The sequence below is a fragment of the Eublepharis macularius genome, chromosome 14 (genome assembly GCF_028583425.1).
Source record: "Eublepharis macularius isolate TG4126 chromosome 14, MPM_Emac_v1.0, whole genome shotgun sequence".
NCBI lineage: Eukaryota > Metazoa > Chordata > Lepidosauria > Squamata > Eublepharidae > Eublepharis > Eublepharis macularius.
In genome coordinates, this window is record NC_072803.1 from 7,220,019 (window position 1) to 7,239,289 (window position 19,271).

The 19,271-nt window shown below is 46.6% G+C and overlaps 1 protein-coding gene across 3 annotated transcripts in view; it reads right to left on the reverse strand.

Annotated features, from left to right (window-relative positions):
* Positions 1-19,271, reverse strand: part of TRIM29 (tripartite motif containing 29) — a 45,205-nt gene that overhangs the window by 17,043 nt on the left and 8,891 nt on the right. For all 3 annotated transcript variants that reach the window (XM_054998261.1, XM_054998260.1, XM_054998259.1), the window contains 3 exons: positions 5,958-6,053; positions 3,464-3,697; positions 933-1,131 (listed from right to left, as the gene is read on the reverse strand). In XM_054998261.1, coding sequence (XP_054854236.1) covers positions 933-1,131; positions 3,464-3,697; positions 5,958-6,053 — 529 coding nt within the window. The remainder of the gene's footprint in view (positions 1-932; positions 1,132-3,463; positions 3,698-5,957; positions 6,054-19,271) is intronic.

Consider the following 19,271-nt stretch of genomic DNA (forward strand, 5'->3'; position numbering starts at 1 on the left):
TTCTAGGAAGTCAGAAGGGACATCTAGCCCACACTTGTCTATTTCAACTAATAATGACTTGTCAAGCACAAAACCCTGCAACCTGATCTCTTTTAGCTGGAGATGTGAGAGCATTAACCTGGGCACTTTTGTATGCAAAACATATGCTGTATTTCTGAAAAATGGCCTCTCTTCCTAGTGTGTGTATTATGTGCCGTCACATTGCCTCCAACCTATGGTGACCCTATGAATGAAAAACCTCCAAAATGTCCTATCATTAACCAACTTGCTCAGATCCTGCAAACTGGAGGACGTGGCTTCCTTTATTCAGTCCACCCATCTCTCTCCGAGTCTTCCTCTTTTCCGACTGCTAATATTGACTTTTCCAGAGACTCTTGTCTTCCCATAATGTGATCAAAGTACGATAGCCTCAGTTTTGTCCTTTTAGCTTCTAGGGTGAATTCAGACTTGGTGTGATCTAAAACCTACTTATTTGTCTTTTTGGCTGTCCATGGTATCCGCAAAACTCTCCTCTAGCACCACATTTCAAATGCATCCGTTTTCTTCCTGTCACTGTTCAACTTTCACATCCATACATAGTAATGGAGAATAACATCATTTGGACTATCTTGATGGTGATGGAGGAATTCCTGAAGGCAAGCTACTGGGCAGCAGCAGTAGTGGAATGTCACACTGGCGGAGGAATCTTCAGAGACAACGGCAGAGTCACTTCAGCTAACCCTGGTTAGTACTGCGCAGAAGAAGGCAATGGTAAACCACTTCTGCTGATCTCTTACCTTGAAAACCCTATGATGATACAATCCAAAATGAAGCTCTTCCTAGTACACAAAGGTTAATCTCAGAAGTAAAGAAGCCCTTTCTCAGATGGGGTAGGGCAACTGGGTCTGGTTCTAAACTGGATTAGGACACCCAAGGCGCCTTGGTTTCCTTACCATTCTCCATATGGTTCCTCTCAATGAAGTTCCTACTGAGGTCCGCTTTGCAGATCTTCTCAACATGTCTCATGCATACGTTCAGGAGGTCATCCCTAAGGAGCCCCATAGATGGGCTCATATTCTCTCCCTCTAGTAGGATGCTGTAAGTTGGCAGAGACGGTGGGATGGTATAGCTCCTCATCATTGCTCCAAATTCCTGCCAGGCACAGAAATAAAGAGAAGCTGGGGGTGAAGGCTGCCAAGTACTGATCAGATGAAGATATGCTTGAAAGGGTATGTTCATTGGCTAAGGCAATCTCAAGGGATCAAAACAGCTCGACTGGCACTGAGAATTGGCACCATGGGGAACCTTCCAAAATATGCAGCTTGGTAGAGAGGGTCAACTGCCAGCCTTAAACACTTGCCCCATCCTCTCCCACCAAGAATGGAAATCACCCCAGAGGATTCTTTGATGTCACAGGGGTCTGGAGCAATCTCATGCTGGAGAGCGCATCTGAAGGAAGCAGAGATTACTCTTCCACTCTCCTTCAATCTTACTGTGCAGAAGGGGGGGCGTGTATCAATAAATGGGGTGGCAGGCTTATTGGGGAGGCCACGAGAGGCCACATTGCTCAGAGGTCCCCCAAACCTGCAGTTGGTCCTGTTGAGTGGCTCCAGGACCCTGGATAGTTCCTTGCCACGGCTAACTGATGAAGAATAAGGGCCAAGCTACACATGACGAATGACACTTGAACGGAAAGTGGATTGAGTGGAGGGCAAGTGAACAGGGAGAAATACACTTGCCATTCAAGTGTAATTCGTCATGTGTAGCTTGGCCCTAATTCAGTAAATCACTGCAAATATGCATAACTGGCATGATTCCTTGGGACACAGGTTTGAGTAGTATGTATCCTACCACTCCACTCAGCAAACTACCCAGACACAAACCCTGCAGCACCCCCAGACTTACCCCCTTCACCATCAGAGTCTGTCCCAGCACTCGGGGCCAAGCTACACATGACGAATGACACTTGAACAGCAAGTGTATTTCTCCCTGTTCACTTGCCCTCCACTCAATCCACTTGCCGTTCAAGTGTCATTCATCATGTGTAGCTTGGCCCTCGGTCTCCCATTCCTCATCAGGAGGTCACAGTTGAGACCTCTGTCTAGTTTGGCAGCCTGGACATAGAGCCCTTCTGAACAGCTGGGATGGTGAAGGCTTAGCTGGGACTTTTAACACCGTGGCACAACAAGCAAGGAAGGAAACAAGCTGCCTTCCAGCAGTGGGGGCGGAGGATAGAGGGGGGGGAGTGATCTGGGCAATCTCAAGGCAGCCAGGAACAGCCCAAACTTGGGAATTCCCGGGCCAATGGTGGAGCCCATGAAGCCTGCTGGGGAAGGAGAAATGGGGCCAGGAGACCACGCCAAGGAAGAAGAGGTGGAAAGCCTCCAGGCAAAGGCAGAGGTCCTCATGGAGCAGAGAACTGGCATAGTGGCAGCAACCCCCCCCTCTCCATTCTGAGGCCCAGCAAGTCATTTCTCCATGGAAATGATTGTGCAAGCAGAAGGTAGTAGGAGGAGACCCCCCCCCACACACACACACGGCTAGAAGTGAGCAACAACACAGATAAGACCTCTCAAATGTTGACGCCTTCCTCCAGCCAAAGGAGCCTTCCAGCTTTTGCTGAAGGAAGAACTGCTGAAGTTGGCAAAAGGCATTGCTTCAGCTGGAGAAGGGCGTTGAAGTTTCGTAAGGGGAGAGATAGGGGATATGCCATTATTTCTGGTGCTGAGCATGGATTCTTCTTCCCATACAGGTATCTTCACCTTCTTCATTCCATTGCTCAAGGTGAAATGTGACGTACTGCAAGGGAGGTATGCTGGGTTTTAGCGTACTATCTTGAATTACGCATGCAAATATTTTTGTATTCTTTTCACTTCGAAAATAATAAATCGTTCCAGTTTCGGATGTTACTAAAGAAACGTCTCTAGAAGAATTTGGAATAGGCTCTGAGGGATATTCAGGTATCTTAATTTAAAATTATTTTTGCTTAGGGTGAAAGTTTGAGATATTGCATAGAACGTATGTTTTGACGTTGTCTCCCCGTGCTCTTATTTTGAATCATGCATGTAAATATTTTGGGCTCTTTCCATTTTGGAAATAATAAATTGTTAGAGTTAGATGTTGTTAGATGTTGTTAAAGCAAAATTTCTCTACATACTCAGATGGGTTTTCTTGTATTATAGTTTTAACATTTTCAATTTTATTAATTATTGCTTTAATTGACATATTTTGTCCTTATGGCATTTTATAATAGATCCCCTGAAGAAGCTCAAGACAAAACATGTAGGGATAAAAAAAACTTTTAAAAAAACTCTTCCATCTTGCACCTGGTTGTTTCTTTTTCTGTCTTTTAGATGGAGGCACCAGGGATTGAACTTAGGACTTCCAGCCTGCCAAGCAGATACTCTTCCACAGAGCCATTGGCTTGCATTGTGCAGCTCTCTGATTTCATTCTCTGGGGCAGTGGAGCAAACAGCCTGCTTACCTGCAAGAAGAGCACCGAATCGCTGATCTGGCTTATCTGCTCCCTGGTCTCTTTATCCTCTTGCAGTAGTTTGGCTCTGTCTTCCAGCTCCTCCACAATCTCTCTGATGTTCTCCACGGCGACCTTCTCCCTGTGGTCTAGGCCACCCTTGATTTCATCTCTCTGCTTCTCCAGGTCACGGATCAGCTCCTTGAAATGCTGTTCCACCGTGGCTTTCTCATTGGTAGTAAAGTTCTAAACAGAGACCAAAACAGGAAGAGACTACTTGGAAACAATTTGCTACTATGATCCGGACATTCTAGTCTTGTTTACCTGCATAGCTGGAGTTGACCTTCAAAAAAAAAAACGATAAGGGAGAAAACCAGGGCTTTTTTTCAGCAGGAATGCAGGGAATGGAGTTCCGGCACCTCTTAAAAATGGTCACATCTCCAAACAGAGGGGAGTTTAGATTGCCCTCTGTGCTGCTGTGCGGTGTGGAGGGCAATCTAAACTCCCCTCTGTCTGAAGATCAGGGGGCAGGGCCACTGGCCATGTGACCATTTTCACTGAGGACAATTTAAACTTTAAAAAACTCCCCCCTTGTTCCAGCTGACCCAAAGTGACGTCATTGTGCGGTCTTAAGTTCCACCGCTGAGTTCCACCACCTCTTTTCCCAGAAAAAAAGCCCTGGAGAAAACTATGCTTAAACCCTTTTTCCTGATTTGCTAGTCTTCTACAGGAAGGGGGCATTTCTGTATGGAAAAGCATCCAACATGCAGTTTGGAATGATAAGCTCAGCAAGAACTAACCATGTCATCTTATGTTTTAGAAAGCCCAAAAGGAGTAGCTGTTAATTGGGCGTTTGTGATCTCTGTGCTAAATATCGCCTGCCAAGGGCTAATTTTGTGACTCTGCACTGGAATAAGTGGGGGGGAAAGAACACTGTCACGATGTCTGGGATTGTTAAGAGTAAACAAAGTAAGCAAGAAGCCTCAAAGGGTGTTCACTGGCATGATGATCTCACCTGTGGCAAAGGTGCAATCCGTCTCCCTGCTGTGACCACATCACTTTATGAGAGGACAGCGTCTCAGACTTCTTTGAATCTAACAAAGTTAGTGGCTTCTACTGAGAGCATTTCCACCCACACACAAATTCTCAACTCAGTTGTCAACTCTGAGTTCCCTGACAGCTGCCTGGAGCTCTGAGCAAAGAAACCACAAGCAGATATTGGTTTAAGGCCTGTTGAGTCATTAGGACAATTAGAAAAAAACCAGAAACATTAGGATTATTCAAAGTATCTTTTTTGTACACTCTCTGCAGCATGCATGTTCAGACAAAACTGATATGATGCTGCCCTGGGAGGCCAGCTTCTAAAATAGCAACTCCTGGGGTATGAGGCCAACCAAGATGATGATATAATTGGTAGAACTTGCCTTACTTAGTACAAAAGACCATTGAGTTTCTTAAGGTTGCTGTCTCCAGATTGGGAAATTCTTGGAGATTTGGGCTAGAACATAGGGAAGGTGGGGTTTGGGAATGGAAGGGACCTCGGCTGGGTATAATGCATAGAGTCCAGCCTCCAAAGCAGCCTTTTCCTCCAAGATCTCTGCCCTCTGGAAATCAGTTATAATTCTTAGGGATCTCCAGGCCTCACCTGGCGGAAGGTGGGAAGTTAGTCCAGGGCAAAGCTGAGGGGAACTGGAATAGTTTGATACCTCTTTAAGAGGTAGGTGTCAATGCGTACAGACAATAACTACTTTATTGGTGAACAGAGAGGTGCCAAGCAAGCCTACCTGAATCATGGAACATCCAAGAAATCATAAAGGAAAGAAAAAGGCACTTGTTCGTTTCTCCGGGTGAGAGGAGAACATTTACATCCCTGCTTCAAACCAACATGTTCCGTTTGTCCAAATGGCTGGGCAACGCCTCAAACCGTTTGCTAATCAAAGGTTTGGACAACTCGAAGTGCAATTAAGATTATATTAACACGGGACACGGTGAATTCAGATAGCGAAAGTTTGCATGCTGCAAGTTCTCTGGGGATTTGGAAAGCGCACAGGCTTTGCCGTTTTTGCCTGACATAATTTCTGCAATGCCTTCAGACCTTCAGGGACGAGCCCTGGCGGGGAAGATAAGCAGGCATCTTTGGCAAACCCAGAAGACGAAACGTAATGCTCATGATAGACTTCTGAGTGGGGGACTGTTGTGTTTGGTGGGCTTTCTGCCAAGTTTTTTTTCCCCCTTTCCCTCTCTCTGAGGCATTGGATGCCTGTGGTTGGTCAGGCTCTACAGAGATGTGCGAAAAGAAAGTGAGCAAGAGGTGAGAATGTGCAAAAAAAAAAGAGAGAAGAACAGGGAACATGACAAGAGAAAACTGGAGAGAAAAGAGCAAGGAAGGGAGGTAGGCGAGATGATGAAGGAGGAAACCATCTGAGACATATGGAAAGTGAAGGGTGGCGGAGGGGGGGGAGGCTGGAAAAGGAGAGGGCGGGAGGGAGGGGCTAGCCATTCTCACCTTGATGCGGTCCCTCTCTTTCTGCCATTTATCCACCTCATCTTCAATCTCTATGATCTTGAGTTGCAGCTGCTCTTTTTGCAGAGAAAGCTCCGTCTGCGGGAGGGAGGGAAGAAGCCAATGAAATCACAACGCAGGAGGCGAACTTCAAAGCGCTTGACTTCTGCTTTTGTCCCCAGTCCACCTTGCCTGTGAGTTGCGTGTTCCTGGCAACACTTCAGTAGCAGCCTTGGAACTGGCAACAGCCCACGCCTCCTTATCTCCATTGCGGTCAAACGATCCCAGCTCCTTAACCAACTCCTTTATCAACTAGCAGGGCAGGGGGGTAGGGTTGCCAACTCCAGATTGGGGAATTCCTAGAGATTTGGGGGTAACGTTTGAGGAGGGCAGGATTTGGGGAGAGAAGGATCCTCAGCAGGGTAAGATTCCATAGAGTCAACTCTCCAAAGCAACCATTTTTTCCAGGGAAGCTGATCTCTGTAGTCTGTGGACAGCAGTTCTAATTTCAGGAGATCTCCAGACCCCATCTGGAGGCTGGCAACTCTAGGAACAGTCACATTGACTTCCAGTAATAGCTTGGGAAAGGACAGGGAGTTGAACGATGCTTACTTTCATCATGATGAAGTCATTTGCTGGAGGGGGACAGAGAAGCCATTTTCAAAATCCAGCTGCGTTTGAGGCAAAGAGCCCAGCCCAGGGTGTGTACACCTTTCTCTCTCTCCTTCTCTCTCCTCTCTCCCTCCCTTCCTCTCTCCCTCCCTCTGTGCAACAATAACAGTTTTTCATGTAATTATGGGATGACATCGCCAGGTGTTGCAACAGGCAATATGACGCCCTCGGCAAAAGTGTTGTTCAGACATGACCAAGGACTCGTTTGTTCTGAGCCTAGCCTTTCAGCGCTATGATCAAGGCCATGTGAAGCCTGGAGAGGAGAAAGGGGTGGTATGCCAAGCTCAGCTTGGGCTCGGTGAGACAGCAGGGACCTCCCTTCCTCCTTCAGTGGTGTTCTTTGTCCAAGCACAAAGGAAACGATATGAGTGATGCAAATATAAGATGGTGGACTGCCTATGATTTCAGGGGCACCTGGAATTCAGAGCATGAAACCTGCCTAAGGGCATTTTTGCACAGGAGCAAATCTGGTAGGTGGGGCTGGCATCAGCTGTTAGCAGGGGAGCAACTTCAGTGTTGCACCAATGCATCCATGCACCAATGCTGAGCCACTGCTCATGAATATCTTAAAATCACACATGCTATTCATTCATTCATTCATTCATTCATTTCTACCCTGCCTTTCTCTCCAATGGGAGCCCAAAATGGCTTGACTCATTCTCCTCTTCTCCATTTTATCATCACAACAACCCTGTGAGGTAGGTTAGGCTGAGAGTGTCACTGGCCCAAGCTCACCCGGATCTCCCAGATCCAAGCCCAACATTCTAATCACTATGCCATGCAGTTCCATTTGCTTGCTAAATTTCAAACTGATCAGTCTCTAGATTTCCTTTCCTGACATTTCCAATAATGGGTGATTTTGGAAATGAACATGTTTTAATGTCCAGTTAATTTATACATGTCCCCTTTGGGTGCATTTTACTGCTGTGCTTTCTAATGCAAAAGCATTATTATTCAAGCAGGCGAGAATGTGTTGAGGAAAATGCTCGTACAATCCTATCGGCAGTGGATCTCAAACACAGATAAATCTCTCCATTCCCAATGTTAATAAATACAGAACTGAAGAGATGTGCCCAGCCTTATCAGTTCTCTTGTATGGACTCATAATAAAATACTTATTATGATTTCTTTTACACCAGATTCCCAAGGGCTTAGGGCAAGACACTCTTGATCCCTTTTTATCCTTCCGACACAACCGTGCAAGGTAATTTAGGTGGAGGCTTAACCATTTTCCGAAAGCCACCCAACAGGCTTCATGGTTGAGTGGGGCTTTCCTCCTCACTGGAAGTCCTAGACTTTGTCCATCCAGTGTAACTCTCCAGGGCCGATTCCAGACGGCCCCCCGCCTCACGAAACGTCGCGCGACATCGCGCAAAACTCGAGCGAGAAAACACAATATTTTGCGTTTTCTGCGCGACGACGCACGACGACGCGCGATGTTTCGCGAGGCGGGGGGCTGTCTGGAATCGGCCCAGCTCTGTCGTGGATCAGTGTTAAAATTAGCGCCCGTGCCTTCCAATCCTGTGGGCTCACATCTCCCACAGCCTGTGGCCTTAAGTGGCAACTGGAGTAAAGGATCTGTTCCTCTAAGAGCATATCTCCATTTCCTGCATAAAGGAGTTCAGCTCTGCACGTCACGCATTACGGAGTACATGGTTGGAGCCAACATCTCCACTCTGTGCCTTGCGTAGCAGTTGCATGAGGGTTGTGGGTTCTCCTCAGTTCCTTCACCTGCAGTGCCTGATTTGGATCCCAACTGCAGCACACAGGGAGGAGGAGCTTTGGCTTCCACCCCCAGCACCATTTGGGGGCCCAGATACGGCCCTAGGGCGCACTATTTGAACTGTTAAGGAAATCTATGAATATATATGTGTGTGTGCGTTTCTCCAGTGCGCCAAGGCTGGTTCCAGGTTTGGGGGGAGTCCCAGGCAGGGAGTCCTGGATACCCCAGGAGAGCCTGATCTTGTCAGATCTCAGAAGCTAAGTAGGGTTGGCCTTGCTTAGCAATTGGATGGGAGGCCTTCAACAAAGACCTTCAAATATTTATTTATTTATTTATTATTTATTATTTACTATTTATTATTTATTTATTTCGACTTTTATTCCACCCTCCCTGCACAAGCAGGCTCAGGGCAGATTACATGAATAAAACATTTATAATAAACTTGCACCTTAAAACAGTTTTAAAACCAACAAAGCACAGCGATAGCAATATCAAATTTAAAATATACAGATAGCAGCCACCAGCTAGTCGGAGGCAATCAATCTGCCACTTAAACCTGCCATTTAAAAACTGGATGGTGGGTGCCTCTAATAGGGAGGGATCCGATCTTCCCTTCTCCTGCTCTATTCAGGCCGGGGGAGGCCTAGCCTAGCCTCAGCCATACGCCGGGCGGAACATCTCTGCCTTACAGGCCCAGTGGAAGGATAGTAAATCCTTGCAGAGACCGGCAATGGCAACCCATCTCTGTTAGTCGCTTGCCATGAAAACCGCACCAGGGGTCGCCATAAGTCAACTATGACTTGAGGGCAGGGTTTCTTCAGGCAGGGAGTGCTCAGAGGCTCCGTATGCTCGCTCTCACGCCACAGCCGCCACTGCCCCTGTGCTGCCCATGCCGGCAGGGACAAGGGGCGCCGCGGCGGCAGAGGCAGTGGCGAGAGAGAGCTGCCCGCTCTCTACGCCCTCCCCGGCGCATGTGACATCATCACGTGGGCGCCTTTGTTCCTGCGTGACTCCCGGAAGTGGCGTCATCACACACACCAGGAGTGCGCGTGCTCACAACAGCAAGAGGACCAAGGAGGTAGGAGCCAGCATCCCGGTCTCCCGCTGGGAGACTTGAGGGACCTGGCAACCCTAATAGTGGCTGCAGCTAGGAGTGTCGCTGCCATGTCCGTCAGGCAAGCTGATGCTTTCTGCACCACTCACATGCCCTTCTCCAACAGCGCTAGGCAGTATATGCAGCTGGGAGCAGAAGTGACAACGCACTCACAAGCAGGCAGTTGGGAGGGTGTGAGTGTGAGCATCAGGGGAGGTGTGTGACTATGGAATCAGCAGCAGCAAGCCCCACCAGAGGCCTCCCTGTGAGTTTCTGCAGGCCCTGCACTGGGCCAAAAAATACACTCTCCCCCAGGAGTCCTGGGCCAAGCCTGTTGCAGGCCAGGAAAATGGCACAGTGCGGAGGGGGAGGACTGAAGCCCTTTGCTTCTCATGCCGCAGTCACAATTTGAATCAAGCACCGTGCACATGGAAACGGAAGAGAACCTGCAACTCTCATGGTTTCCCCACAAAGAATCTCAGAAATATGGTGCTGTGAGGACGCCAGCTGTCTCATGAAAGTTAAGAACATACAAGCTGCCCTGCTAGCTCAGATCAATAGTCGTTCTATTTTTATTTTTAATGTATTCATTTGCATTATTTATAGTCCAGCTTTCTTGCTGAGACTCTATATAGATTATTCAGTGTAAACTGATACAATCAAGGGGGTGGGACCTCCAGTAAGCAATGTGAAAGGTCTAGGATTGCGAAATCTGAAACCAAGCAGAAGTCTGAGACACAGTTGACACAAAGTATAAATATTAACATGACATGTCAAATGATGCAGAAATTACATCATAGGATGGACACATGCAGCAACAGATAATATGTACTATACACAGTGGTATAGTCCACAGTCCCTGTGTTCCTGAGCCATTCTCTTATGGTAAAAAGGTAAAGGTAGTCTTCTGTGCAAGCACCGAGTCATTACTCAGCCATGGGGGGATGTCGCATCACGACATTTTCTTGGCAGACTTTTTGTTATGGGGTGGTTTGCTATTGCCTTCCCCAGTCATCTACACTTTACCCTCAGGAAACTGGGTACTCATTTTACCGACCTCAGAAGGATGGAAGGCTGAGTCAGCCTTGAGCTGGCTACCTGAACCCGGCTTCCACCAGGATCAAACTCAGGTCATATACCATTCTCTTATGGTATAGCCCTATTATCTATGTAAGAATGCCCTCCTGAATAATTCAGTTTTGCATAGTTTTCGGAATGCCAGGAGAGTGGGAGCCCTCCTGACCTCATTAAGCAGGCCGTTCCATGGGGTGGGGGCCACAACGGAGAATGTGCCTGTGCAGGCATTGTTGGTCTGCCCATTTGCAGAGTGACACCAGCTGAAGGTCCTGCTCAGGTGAGCAAAGCTGTCATGGAGGACCAAAGGAGGAGTAGCCAACCAGCAGCCTTGGAGAACCAAGCAACAGGGCATAGAGGCCAAGACCTTCTTCCCCTGATGTAATCTTCCAGCACTGCTGTTCAAAGGTTTACTGCCTCTGAATATGGAGGTTCTCTTTAGTCAGCATGGCTAGTAACCACTGATAGACTTTTTCTCCATGAATCTGTCCAATGCCTACGTGCTAGTGGCCATCACAATATCCTCTGGCAGCAAATGCCACTATTTATTTACTCACTGAGTGAAGAAGCACTCTTATTGCTCTTCAGTTTTATTGCATGACTCTGCGTCCTACTATTATGGGAGAGCATAACGTTACAAACTTACTTTTAATTAGAGCTGATTCACATTCACTTACATTCTTGTAGCAGCAGAAGAAACAAACAGAAAACTAATCTCAAGGACACTGTACCCTATTACAAGTGGCCCGCTAATCCGCTGCACACAAGTGGAATTATGCATGTGCCCCTTGGCACACTTGCACAGGTGAACTCTGCAAAAAGAGTCTTGCTTCTTATAAGACTAGAAGGAGAGAGAGAACAAAGGCACAGAAAGAACAAAGGTACAGGAAAGAGAAGAAAGAGTCATATTGAGGCTTCCAGTCCAAACAAAGAGAAGCATCACGCAAACACACAGTCTGCTTCTAATGTAAATGGAAAACTAGCACACGCACACCCAGTTGTCCAGCCATGCTGAGTCACCTCTATTTCAATAGGATGCTCACACTGCATTTCCATCTTCAACATCATCATCTCTTCCTCTCACTCCTCATTCTCTTTGAGGTCAAAGTTGAAACCAAGTCTTCTTGCCCAACGGGTGGGTGACTACTGCTAGCTACTGCTAGTGACCCCCCCCCCAGAAAAGCCCCAGTCTTCCCAAGGAACCTCCTCACGCATAAGCTGAGGCTACATCAATGACACAGCAACCACACTGAAAGAGAAAGTGAGTGAACTGGTTGCTGCTACCTTTGCTAGTTCATCGGGCAAGTCAATGGCAGCAGCAAGCAGCTGCACTCCCTGTCACCTGTCAAGAACTTCTAGAATGATGGCTACAAGAGATCCACAGCTCCCCGAAGCCAGAAGATGCTTCTGAGAATTTGGCATCAAGGTATGGAGAATGAGATGATGAAAGGCATATATAGGCAATGGAATGAGATCGGCGAAGAGCAGCAGGCCCGCAAGGTATTCTCAGCTGAATGGTGGCCTCAAGGAAATATTGAGGACATGGTCCCCAACCAGGGCATGTGGTATTCTGGCACAAAGCAGACCCACCCCACCCCACCACTTAGGGACATGAGATACCGAGTGGTCACTCTAAGAAGAGGAAGGCGCTCAGGGAGCCAAAGCAGACTCAGAGCGAGTCTGGCATTTCAGGGCTAGAACTAAGGCAATGTCTTGTGAATTGGGGACAGAATGTGACAAGTTAGGGAGAGAACTGGGCAAAATATGGTGGGTGATCTGGAGTCAACTGGATTTCAAAAATGTCTGGTAAATCTCTCATTAGACAAATCAGTAAAACATTGGCTGGTTGACAGCTCTATGAATGCACGGGATAGGTAGAGCTTGAAAGATGACATGAAAGTGGTGGAGAGAGAAGAGAAAGGGGAAAAGGTAATTTCATTTTTATGGTGCTTGTCATCAAGATGGATTCCAAAGGGATTTCTAGACCTTTAGTTACCAACTCATTGCATCAAACGTAATCCCTTCAATCGGCTTTGTTTCACGATTTGAAAGAAGGACGCGACGTCAACATCAATTTCCATGGAACAGCATAGGACAACGGGGGTGATTGCAAATGGAAATTTCAGAGGTAATTTAGGGTAGCCCAAATCTAAAAAACATCACTACCCAAACGTGCCTTTGCCCAAAGATTGATGAGAAAGATCAAGAGGATGCTTTTGACACAACATGTTCCAAACTGGAGCAATGAGAAGGGGGCAGGTGGAGGCAGAACTGCGAGCAGTCAGGCAGGTAATGGAATACACCAAAGAGGCCTGATTTATTAAAAGGGTGGGAGAGGTGTGCTTGCTCATATATTAAAGGTATTCGCAAAAAGGTTGGAGGAAGTAATTTTTGACAAAATGGAAAGAAAGGAGTAAATCAGGAGCTCGCTCCAATGAAAGGACACGGGGCTCTCCACAAACCAATTTTACAGGCCCCCATAAAGGAAGAAACATACATAGAGAAGCTGTTTATCTTGTCCTAACCTATAATCCTTTGCAGTAAAAAAAAAATAGGATTTTGTTCCTCACACTTCCAGAATATTTCACATTTCCCTCCACGGCCAAAGCACGTCTATTTTAGGTCCAAGGAAGCATTCATTGTAGTATAAGTCCCATATGGTTATTACTTTGAGAAAATTCTGTGCCAGACTGCGGGTGCTCTGCTAGTGTGTGGATTCTACTCTGAAATTTATTAGTCGAAATGTTTGATTAGGAGGACAATGCAGCTGCCAGTGTGAGGGAGAAAGATGAGAAACAAGAAGCAGCATCCACCGAGAGAGAGAGCCAGTTTGGTGTAGTGGTTAAGAGCGTGGGACTCTAATCTGGAGAACCGGGTTTGATTCCCAATCCCCACTCCTCTGCTTGTAGCCCGCGGGGCGACTTTGGGGCGGTCACAGTGTCTAAGAGCTCTCTCAGCTCCACCCACCTCACAGGGTGTTTGTTGCTGTGGGGATAATAATAGCATACTTCGTAAACCGCTCTGAGTGGGTGTTAAGTCATCCTGAAGGGCAGTATATAAATCAAATGTTGTTATTATTATATTATTATATTATTAAGACTTCTGTTACTTTAGCTGCCATCACATCTTCCCAAGGAACCTTGGGAAACAGAATTCTGGGATCAAACACGGGCTAAGCATTTTTAACAGATTTCTCAAAGGACAATTTCAAGGATTTTTTTTTTAAATGAAAGTTTATGACTCTCAAGATGGAAACAGGGCCAAAGGAAAATGAAGGCACTATGATAATCGAAGACAGCGAGAGGAGACAAAAACAGAATCCAGCCCTATTAATTACTACGTAGAGCAATTCATCTGTCTATCTCTTGAGAACATGTTATTTTAAAAAGGACACCGGGATGATCTCTTGTGACTTGCCTCATGATGGCGTGGTGATGGCTTGTCTTCATGCAAAAAGGGTTGGGCAGCTAAGTGACGATTAGGCGAAAGCACCATCCCAGCATGCTCAGGGGCAAACAGAAGATTCTGGCCATCAAGGAGCGTAGATAGTAGCATCAGGCCCACAGACAGGACAGCGCCTACCCTCAGAAGAGAGCCTGTGGCTTCTGGGGGGCATATCTGCCAATCCCCTCCCTGTGTCTGTGTGTCAGTTATTTTTGAAGCGCAGTGCCTGCAAAGGCCCTGGAGAAAAAGACAGGGCCATCAATTGACTAAAGGGAACCACCTCAGAATACCAGCGCTGGGAAGCAACACCAGGGGAAGGAAGGCCTCTACATACTGTTCGTTGGCTCTCTGGAGTGGCTGGTTAACCACTAGGGATGCCAGTCTCCCGATGGGGGCAGGTGATCCCCCACTCCCAGCCTCTGCCCCCCACACACACCCCACTCACTGGGGAATGGGCCCAGGAAGCAAAATTGGTTAAAATTGGCCCCTGTGAAGGGCGGGAGCATGATGCCACTTCCAAAAGTGATGCCATCACTCGTGCTGGGAGTGTATGCACGCTTTGCATGTGCAAGAATGGAACACACAGGTAAGTGCCAGGTCCTCTCTCCCTGTTGGGGACCTGGCAACCCTATTTACCACAGTGTGAAACAGGTTACTGGACTACACGGACCACTGGTCTGGTCAAGAAGAGCACCGCATGTCTTATATTTTAAAAATTCGTGCCAGACATTTTTAAAAAAGAAACTTGGTTGTCTGAGTGCTTAATTTGGACATTCCTAACCTGAAGGACCCTGCAGCTGCAAACACAAAACTACGGTTGCCATGATTCTGTGCAACTTCTAGGGTTGCCAGCCCCAGGTGGGGAAATTCCTGGAGATTTGAGGGTAGAGCCGGGGGAAGGTGGAGTTTGGGAAGGGAGGGACCTCAGCAGGGTATAATACCGTGGAGCCCACCCTCCAAAACAGCCATTTCTTTCCAGGGGAACTGATTTCTTTAGACGAGTTATAATTCCAGGATTTCGCCAGGACCCACCAGGTGCTTGGAAACCCAAAAAATTATTGGGCAATTTTATGTATTCATTTTTTCTATCATGGAACTAAAAGTGATATACATTGTGGGGGCGGGGGAGTGCTAGGTGATCTCCCATCTGGACTTCGACCAGACTTACTGGCCTTCAGCGTTGCCCACCCAGAGACCATTGCTCTGGGCCCAGGCTGTGGCAAATGTGAATGTGGAGTTTCCAGTTGGTGCATCAAAGAAGACTTTGTCCTTTGATTATATGCATTGTGGTGGGAAGAATAAGAGCAAAATGCACAGGTGTATCTTCTTTTGTTACGGTGTCACACAATGGGCAGATCTGCACCTGCAGAACATCTCTCTGCTACGCAGTCCTGAAGAACCCAAGAATCCCTTTCCAGTCAGCTAATGGCAGAGTTGTCAACTCCAGGTTGGGACATTCCTGGAGATTTGAGGGTGGAACCTGGGAGGGAGGGGAGAGACCTCAGCAAGGTCTGCTTTCTTGAGTAAGTGAGTGAGAGAAAGAGCAAGCAAGCAAGCAGACGGATGCTACTCGGGCCTGGCACTGGCTCTGCAAAGGAGGTTTAGCTGCTTTGAGTTCATTTTGCTTTTTTTCATTTGTGAGTGAGAGAGAGAGAGAGAGCTGGGGCCCAGCACGGGCTCTGCAGAGGAGGGTAAGCTTTTGAGAGTCAACTCTCGGTGTTGCTGGACTTGAATCTTGATTTACTCCAGGAAAACTTATCTCTGTAATTCTAGGAGAACTCCAGGCACCTACCTTAGCTGTTGGCCATCCTCACTTATCATTCAGGCTCTGGAGTACATTGCAGAGCAGTTTTTCAAGACTTTTCCTCTGCAAGAGCATTAAAGCAGCCCTCTGGCCTGTCTGAGCCAGAGAGGAGAATAACTTATTGCACACGCAAGGACTCAATGCATGCCAAGAGCACAATAATATGATATAGCCTTCTGGGATTCTACCACTCCAAACTCTGTATGGGGGGGGGTCATGTGTACAAAAGTTGCGTTGCAGGTAAAAGTTTCAAAAATGTGGAGGGCTGCCATGTCAGGATGTGTTTGCCAAGAGAAAATAATGAATTTCCCCTTTAACAGAGGCTCAATGTGTGGAAATGGGCAGTTGAAGCTTTTCAAGGCACAGAAGGAAATAACATCACCAGGTATGTAACATCCCATGAAATCTCTGTTAAGAAGCAGGACTTTTTTCTCCAGCTTGTTTGAACAGATGTTTGAACAGATGTTTGGACGTGCCCTAGGCTGGCTCCAGGGTTCTGGGGTCCATTGAACAAGGTATCTTCCTTAACCTGGCTGGAAGAAGTGGGGCCTGCAAGATGCTTTCCAAAATGAGAATTGCAGCAGTATTGGGGAAGGGGTCCTTTCAGGGTTTGGGGGGCTCAGCAAACTGATGAGTTCATCATCCTCTTGAGCTACATAAGCCTCTCAAGTGGGGGGCTGCACAGCATGGTTTGCGAGTTCATCAGGGCTTTTTGAATTTTGGATCAAGATGGGTAGCCATGTTAGTCTGTCTGTAGCAGTAGAAAAGCACAACAGTCCAGTAGCACCTATAAAGGTAAAGGTTGCAAGCTCTGAGTCATTACTGACCCATGGGGGGACGTTGCATCATGACGTTTTCTTGGCAGACTTTTTTTACGGGGTGGTTTGCCATTGCCTTCCTCAGTCATCTACACTTCACCCCGAGGAAACTGGGTACTCATTTTATCGACCTCGGTAGGATGGAAGGCTGAGTCAACCTTAAGCTGGCTACCTGAACCCAGCTTCCTCCAGGATCAAACTCAGGTCATGAGCAGAGCTTGGGCTATAGTACTGCAGCTTACCACTCTGTGCCACGGAGCTCCTTACAGTAGTAGCAGCACCTTATAGTAGCACCTATAAGACTAACAACATTTGTGATAGGGTATGAGCTTTCGTGAGTCACAGCTCACTTCTTCAAATGGTATCTTCAAATGGTATTTGAAGAAGACTAATACATTTTGTTAGTCTTATAAGTGCTACTGGACTCTTGTTCTTTTCTACTTTTTTGGATTTTAGGTTTATTTTGTTTGGTTTGTTTTTGTAAAATGTTTTTACTCAATTTGGCCTCTTTTATCATTGAAACCATGTAATGTCTTATACTATAAGTCTTTTGGGGGGACAGAAATATTTAGAAAACATGTAATAAATCAGTCTGAGCCCACAGGATAGAACGGAATAGAAATCTAATAAAATACATCTTGATCTGGCTCAGGAGAGAATCTGCTTGAATAGTTTTGACAGGGAGCTGGCAAGGTTAAAAGTGAGCCAGAGTTTTAATTTATAAACCTCAGAATCTGAGAGGAGTGAATCAAGAGCCCAAGGTAACTGCTGGTCAAGGAGGTGGGAAAAAGCAACAAGAAATCGCTTGCCGACCAAAGTTTCGGACACTCGCTCAACCTCATTCCAACACGTTGCAAGAGTGCTGGCCAAACCCAACTGCTACAGTGAGAATGACGTTCTTGAGATCAGAGGTGGTTGCCTCATGAACTGTTATTATGTGACTCTGTTGTGCAAGGAAGCAAGTTGACCGCAATGGTGTAATACGTCCCAACGGCACCAAAGATGGTATCTTTTGGGAACTCCTATCTCAAATACACTGGCATAGCATTCAGCTCTGTTGTGTTTTAAAGCAGATTAATTCTGATATATATATTTGAGACTATGTTCTCCCTGTGTCCCATTGTGGTCTCCCATTGACCCTGTGAAGGATAACCATCAGAGGTGCTCCACATTAGATGACCAAGCATATGTAAAAAGGTGCCCTCTTACTGAGATGGATCCAGCCATTCTCAATGGAACTTTCTTCCTACTTAAGTGGTTTTTCCTCCAACGGAAGAGCCACTTAAGTTGGAGGAAGGCTTCTTAGACTCATGGAAGACTTTGATCGTGAGCCAAAAGGAAAGGTGGGGTATCCATATTTTAATAAATGAATAAACTTTGCTCAATAGAATGGAAGTATCGGGGTAGAATCCACCCCACTATAACTATTGGAACACTTTCATCTGCTAGGGAATTAAGGCCTGAGTTGTATGCATCGTTCATAAAACAATAGTTCTTGTTGGCCAAGGTAAAGCTGACATGTGACTGATAGACTAGATCCAGACTGGTACATTGGTTAGATCATTGGATTAAGCTTGGAAAAGATCTGGGTTTGAATTCCTCCTCTTTGTGACACTTGCTGGACCAGGTGACCCGGGGCAAGTGTTCTTTCTTGGTCTAACCTAACTCCCAGGACTGTGGAACACTGCTCCAGATTCGGCAGAGGAAGAGCAACATAGAAATGTACCCTTAAATAAACCATTTTGACCGATTGTTGCCTACACATAGGACTGCGTGGACAGAATATATCCCATTTTTTAAAACTGAGTTCAACTTTTGAAAATGTGGGAAATGTTTACTCAAGCATTCGCTCTTCCAAGAGTTATCAGCCGGATGCTACAAGAAAGATTCTGCAGAAGGGTGCAATGGAAATAATAATAACCGCTTGTTGATAGCATCTGTCTATCTACGTTTCTATCCCGCCCTTCCTCTGAGAAGCTCAGAGCAGCAACTTGTTCAGCCTTCTAGCTTGAACAAATGTATGAAGCCACTTTCATGAATTAAGGGAGTTGCGGTGGCTCCGCGGTACAGCATCTGCTTAGCATACAGATGGCCAGCGATTCACTCCCCTGTATCTCCAGATAAAGGTCAGGGTATAGTAGATAATGTGAAAGATCTCTGCCAAGTGATCGTCCTCACACATTACAAAAACGTGAGTTTTCTTTGGAGGAAATCAACTCAAAAACCCGAGTTTTCTTTGGAGGAAACCGAACTCACATGTTTAACATGTGACTGTAAGCTTACCTTTAAAAATGGGGGGGGGGCACAAAGCATCTTTCACACATACCTCCCCCTCTGTAAGCTTTCAATAGCTGAGAAAGGCGAGGGAGGGAGCTATTTAAATTACTGATGAATCTTCACATCTGCCAAGGATCTTCCTGTATCAGCTAATCACACCTGGGCAGATGTGCGGAATCTGTAATGCAAATAGCCCCCCCCCATACAAGCCTTTCTAGGCTAGTTAAAGCATGTGGGGGGGAGGTGAAAGAAGGAGATAAAGTCTCTCCTCCTGTCTCCACATGAGCATGGGAGATGATTTCCACACACTCCGTGCACACTGTTTTAAAGGTAAACTTACAGTCACACGTTAAACATGAGGTGGGTTGGAGTTTCATCCAAAAAAACCTCGAGTTTGAGTAACATGTGAGGA